Source organism: Otolemur garnettii, unplaced genomic scaffold, assembly GCF_000181295.1.
Source record: "Otolemur garnettii isolate 467f Iridium unplaced genomic scaffold, OtoGar3 scaffold00003, whole genome shotgun sequence".
Lineage (NCBI taxonomy): Eukaryota > Metazoa > Chordata > Mammalia > Primates > Galagidae > Otolemur > Otolemur garnettii.
In genome coordinates this window covers 8,516,746-8,522,439 of record NW_003852398.1, presented here as the reverse complement: position 1 = coordinate 8,522,439, position 5,694 = coordinate 8,516,746, and the positions used below count along the sequence as shown (strand labels likewise).

The following is a 5,694-nucleotide window of genomic DNA, read 5'->3' as shown; positions in this document are numbered from 1 at the left end:
CATCACAGCTCATAGCAACCTCCAACTCCTGGGCTCAAGCGCGTCTCCTGCCTCAGCCTCCCGAGTAGCTGGGACCACAGGCGCCCGCCACAACACCCGGCTATTTTTTGGTTGTTGTTTAGCGGGTCCCTGCTGGATTCAAACCCGCCACCTTAGGTGTATGTGGCTGGTGCCTTAGCCACTTGAGCCACAGGCGCTGAGCCTATGTGAGGTAATTTTATAGATGATAAAGTGTTACAGTAATTTATTGACATATTTCCATTCTTTTCCTACAGAGTCTTCAGGCAGAAAGGAGCAAACAAACCAAAAATATGATTAACATCAATAGCCGCCTACAAGAGGTCTTTGGTCGTGCCATTAAGGCTGCATATCCTGATTTGGAAAATGCTCCTCTGATAGTGACACCAAGTCAGCAGCCCAAGTTTGGAGACTATCAGTGTAATAGTGCTATGGGTATCTCTCAGGTGATGTGTTATTATGATTTGGCTGTTTGATTTTATTATTTTTATCATTACTGTTTATGGAAGTAATAGCACATTATTATATCCATAATGAAAAGGTCAGTTTGGGCTGGTGTCTGTGGCTCAGTGAGTAGGGTGCCGGCCCCATATATCGAGGGTGGCAGGTTCAAACCCGGCCCTGGCCAAACTGCAACAAAAAAATAACCAGGCATTGTGGTGGGTGCCTGTAGTCCCAGCTACTGGGGAGGCTGAGGCAAGAGAATCGCCTAAGCCCGAGATCTGGAGATTGCTGTGAGCTGTGACTCCACTGCACTCTACCAAGGGCAACAAAGTGAGACTCTGTCTCTAAAAAAAAAAAAGAGAGAGAGAGAGAGAAAAGGCGGGTTTGAAAAACTTGAGAAAGAACAATGTATGTTTTTTGTTGAGACAGTGTCTCATTTTGTTGCCCTCAGTAGAGTGCCATTGGTGTCTTAACTCACAGCATCCTGTAGCTCCTGAGTTCTAGGGATCCTTTTGTTTCAGCCTTTCTGTAGCTGGGACTATAGGCACCCACCACGCCCAGCTAGTTTTTAGAGATGGGGTTCTTGCTCTTGCTCAGGTTGGTCTCCAACTCTGGCCATCTCGGGCTCCCAGAGTGGTAGGATTACAGCCTGAGCCACCATACCCAGCTCTGAATTCCCCCATTTTTATTAGCTGTGTTGTCTGATGTGTTTGTGGTTAACTGTATCTGGCTTAGATCTTTTTGCTTTCCTTTCTTTTTTTTTTTTTTGCAGTTTTTGGCCGGGGCTGGGTTTGAACCCACCACCTCTAGCATATGGGGCCGGCGCCCTACTCTTTTGAGCCACAGGCGCTGCCCTTGCTTTCCTTTCTTTGCTGAATAGGAAAAGGTAACTCAAAAGAGTATTTCTTATTTCTCAAATCTGAATAATTCACACTTTCATTATTTGAAACTTAGAACTGTGAGTATAATAGACTTTGTTATGTCTGTTAGTGAGGTGGGTGAGTGTACAACTCATCTGGAAGTGGAGATCGTGTGGTTTCAGCACTTTCTATTCCTCTTGGTACCATTGGTGCTGTAGTCTGCCCGTTCATAAGGTCGTTGAACTGTGCTTCTGCCTTTTGATGTAAAATGTAAAATGATCTCTTCTTTGTCAGTTATGTGTTTCCCAGCACTTGCTGAAACCTGCTGTGTAATGAATCATTTTGTCTTGTGTTACAGATGCTCAAAAGCAAGGAACAGAAAGTTAATCCAAGAGAAATTGCTGAAAACATTACCAAACACCTTCCGGACAATGAATGTATTGAAAAAGTTGAAATTGCTGGTCCTGGTATGATACAGTATTATCCTTCTTAATATTTGTATTGATGATGAATTCTTTTTGATATAAAAAAAAAGAACCATTTCAAATACAGGGTCAATAGATATACTGAACAAGATAGTGAAAGCACTTCGAATTGAGAGTTAGTAAATTCAGGTTGTAGTCTAGACTCAACAACCACTTAGCTGCTTGATCTTGGATAAATTATTTTGCTTCCCTGTCATTCAGTTTTTCATAAGCAAAAAGAGGTTAGATAATGTCATATAAGTCTGTGGTAAAAGAGCCCTCTGTTTCTCTCTTATTTGCTGAAAGTCAAAGGGCCTTGAATTAAGTAGGAAGCTTTCAGGAGAGTGGTGAAGGTTTGAAATAGATGGTCAAGACAGGCACTTAAAAGAGGGCTCAAGTCAGGACCTCAAGTAGTATTGGAATTCTGGAGAGTTTCCCTGAAACAGGTCAACATCTGGAGCAAATCCTTGGGAGTAAGCATTCATTCAAGATAAGAGACTATCTGATATTTTTTTCTTCTGTCCATTAGGTTTCATTAATGTCCACTTGAGAAAGGACTTTGTATCCCAACAGTTGAGTAATCTCCTGGTGAATGGAGTTCAACTACCTGCTCTTGGAGAGAATAAAAAAGTATGTGTACAATTTTATACCGATATATTAGTATTTTAGAACTGTATGAAGCCAGCCATGGTTTCATGTGCCTATATTCCCAGCTACTAGAAAGGCTGAGGTAGGAGGGTGGCTTGAGGTTAGCAGTTTGAGGGAGGCTGTAATGGGCCGTGATTGTGCCTATGAATAGCCACTGCACTCCACCCTGGGCAACATAGCAAGACCCTATCTCATAGAAATGGCTTTCACTTTTTTTTTTTTTTTTAAGAGGAGACAGGGTCTCACTATATTGCCTAGGCTGGAACTTCTGGGCTCAAGCTGCCAAGTAGCTGGCACGACAGCCACATGCCACCACACCTAGCTGGCTTTCACTTTTTATATTGAGATTTACTCTTTGATATTTGGGATAATAATCATAGTTGGGAGTAAGAAGCCTTTCTCCTGGATCTGATCTGTGATATTTTTTTTTTCACTTCATTCCACAAGGCATTGGAATGCCTTGTTGTTGTTGTTTTTGAGACAGAGTCTCACTTTGCTGCCCTTGATAGAGCACTGTGGCATCACAGCTCACAATACTCACAATACAAGAGCAACTAATACTCTTGGGTTCAGTGATTCTTTTGCCCCAGCAATTCTCTTGCCTCAGCTTCCTAAGTAGCTAAGGTGCCCGCCACTGTACCCAACTATTTTTCTCTCTGGCTCAAGCTTACCCAAGTGATACTTATGCAGCATTGCTGAAATGGAGAATGGAAAACTTGTGTAAATTACTTTGATTCTTTTTCAGTTAATCATGTACAAGTAGATCCATTAGAAAATGTAACATAGTAGAATTATAACCCAAGTTAATGTTTAAGAATACATGTTTATGGCCAGGCATAGTGGCTCACGCCTGTAATCCTAGCACTCTGGGAGGCTGAGACAGGTGGATTGCTTGAGCTCATAAATTCAAGACCAGCCTGAGCAAAAAGAGACCCTATCTCTACCAAAAATAGAAAAAACTGAGGCAAGAGGATCGCTTGAGCCCAAGGGTTGGAGGTTGCCATGAGCTCTGACGCCACAGCACTCTACCCAGGGCCACAGCTTGAGACTCTGTCTCAAAAAGAAAAAAAGAGGGTGGCACCTGTGGCTCAAAGGAGTCGGGTGCTAGCCGCATATGTCAGAGGTGGTGGGTTCAAACCCAGCCCCAGCTAAAAACTGCAAAAAAAGAAAATAAGAATAAATGCTTATGCTCCCTTTTAAATTTTTTTTTTTGTTGTCCTTCCCAGGTAGTTATTGACTTCTCCTCTCCCAATATAGCTAAAGAGATGCATGTAGGCCACCTCAGGTCAACTATCATAGGAGAGAGTATGTGCCGCCTCTTTGAGTTTGCAGGATATGATGTGCTCAGGTATGTGCTCTGGCCTCGCGTCTTACTTCCTTTTCTCTTGTTTCCTTGTTTTAGCAAGTTCTGTAGAACATGAAACGTCTCACTTGAGAAAAATGTTATGGATGGATCATAGGCTTAGTTCTGGTTATTCAGTAAGCTTTTTCAATATATCCTGGATCTTTCCTCTGAATTTTTTACTTTTTCTAGACTCCAGAGGTGGAACCAAGGGTAAAGTACCTTCATTCATTCCACAAATATTTTATTTTATTTATTTATTTATATATATATTTTTTGAGACAGAGTCTCACTGCATCACCCTTGGTAGAGTGCTGTGGTGTCACAGCTTACAGCAACCTCAAACTCTTGGGCTTAAGCAATTCTCTTCCCTCAGCCTCCTCAGTAGCTGGGACTATAGGTGCCCACCACAACGCCCCGCTATTTTTGTTGTTGTTATAGTTGTCTTTGTTGTTTCAGCTGGCCTGGGCTGGGCTGAAACCTGCCAGCCTCAGTGTAAGTGACTGGCACCCTACCCACTGAGCTGCAGGTGCTGCCTCCATAGATATTTATTGATGACTTCCTATGTACTAGGGGTTTATGTCCTGGTACAGGTAGAGGTAGGCAAGAAACATTACATTGGGCCCTATAGGCCATGGTAAGAAATGGAGATTTTATTTTAAATATAATAGGAAGCTACTGGAGTTTTAATTAGGTAGATGTATCGCATTAAAGAGTACTCTGGCTGCTTACTGTGAAGAAGCTAGGCAGAGAAGGGAGACTCTAGTAATAAGTGAGGAGGCTATCATAACCCCCTTGATAGGCGATCTGGTGGTTAGCGATTAAAGAGGGAGAAGTGGCTGGATTGACATAATTTCTTTTCTTTTTTTATGAGACAGGATCTCACTCTATCACCCTAGGTAGAGTGCCATGGCGTCATCTCAAACTCTTGGGCTTGAGCAATCCTCTTGCCTCAGCCACTTGAGTAGCTGGGACCACAGACACCACTACCATACCTGGCTAATTTTTCTATCTTTAGTAGAGACGGAGTCTCACTCTTGTTCAGTCTGCTCTCCTCAGCCTCCCAGAATGCTAGCATTGCAGGTGTGACCCACCGTGTCAGCCTGGATTGACATTTTTTCAAGAACTTTGTTCATTGATGTTTGGGAGCCATTGGTCTAAATTTTATTAGGATAATTGGTTAAAAAGTTAAATTTTCATAAAACTGTGGAAATGACCAACATTGGCTTTGCTATCATTGCCACGGTAGCTACACAATAAACAGATTATAGTCTATCAATAGGAAATTCATTCATTTAGCAAATCCTGAATGCCTGCTATATGCAGCCTCTATTATTGGGTGTATAGAGCTAAATGTAGCTCTTTGTCTTTCATGGAGTTTGCAGACCAGTTGAGGAAATAGCCAAAATAAATGGTGATGTACTGGCAATTAAATGTTAGTGGTTTTAAATGGAACGTAATTTGTCTAATTTAATGTAAATATCTTTAACATTTTAAAAATGATGTTATCCTTTTTGGTTGGTATTAGGTTAAACCATGTGGGAGACTGGGGCACCCAGTTTGGCATGCTCATCGCTCACCTGCAGGATAAATTTCCAGATTACCTAACAGTTTCACCGCCTATTGGGGATCTTCAGGCTTTTTATAAGGTTTGTTACCATTTATTGCTATCTTATGTGTGTGTTTACCATTCATCATAATTATTATCCATTTTCTTTAGGGAATTCAAAATGTTTTTTTTTTTGAGACAGAGTCTCTTGCCTCCAGTAGAGTGCCATGGAGATGGTCTTGCTCTGGCTCAGGCTGGTCTTGAACACCTGAGCTCAGCAATCTACCCACCTCGGTCCCCAGTGTCCCATCCTGCGGGACACGGTTATTCGGGGGGCGAGGGGGACCCAGCCTGTAAAGAGAATAGGCG

At 42.3% G+C, this 5,694-nt stretch overlaps 1 protein-coding gene across 1 annotated transcript in view; it reads left to right on the top strand.

Annotated features, from left to right (window-relative positions):
* The window catches only part of RARS (arginyl-tRNA synthetase), a 38,704-nt gene that overhangs the window by 6,398 nt on the left and 26,612 nt on the right, over positions 1 to 5,694 (top strand). Inside the window, exons 3-7 of the mRNA XM_003781962.3 lie at positions 276 to 464; positions 1,681 to 1,789; positions 2,316 to 2,416; positions 3,661 to 3,782; positions 5,305 to 5,425. Coding sequence (XP_003782010.1) covers positions 276 to 464; positions 1,681 to 1,789; positions 2,316 to 2,416; positions 3,661 to 3,782; positions 5,305 to 5,425 — 642 coding nt within the window. The remainder of the gene's footprint in view (positions 1 to 275; positions 465 to 1,680; positions 1,790 to 2,315; positions 2,417 to 3,660; positions 3,783 to 5,304; positions 5,426 to 5,694) is intronic.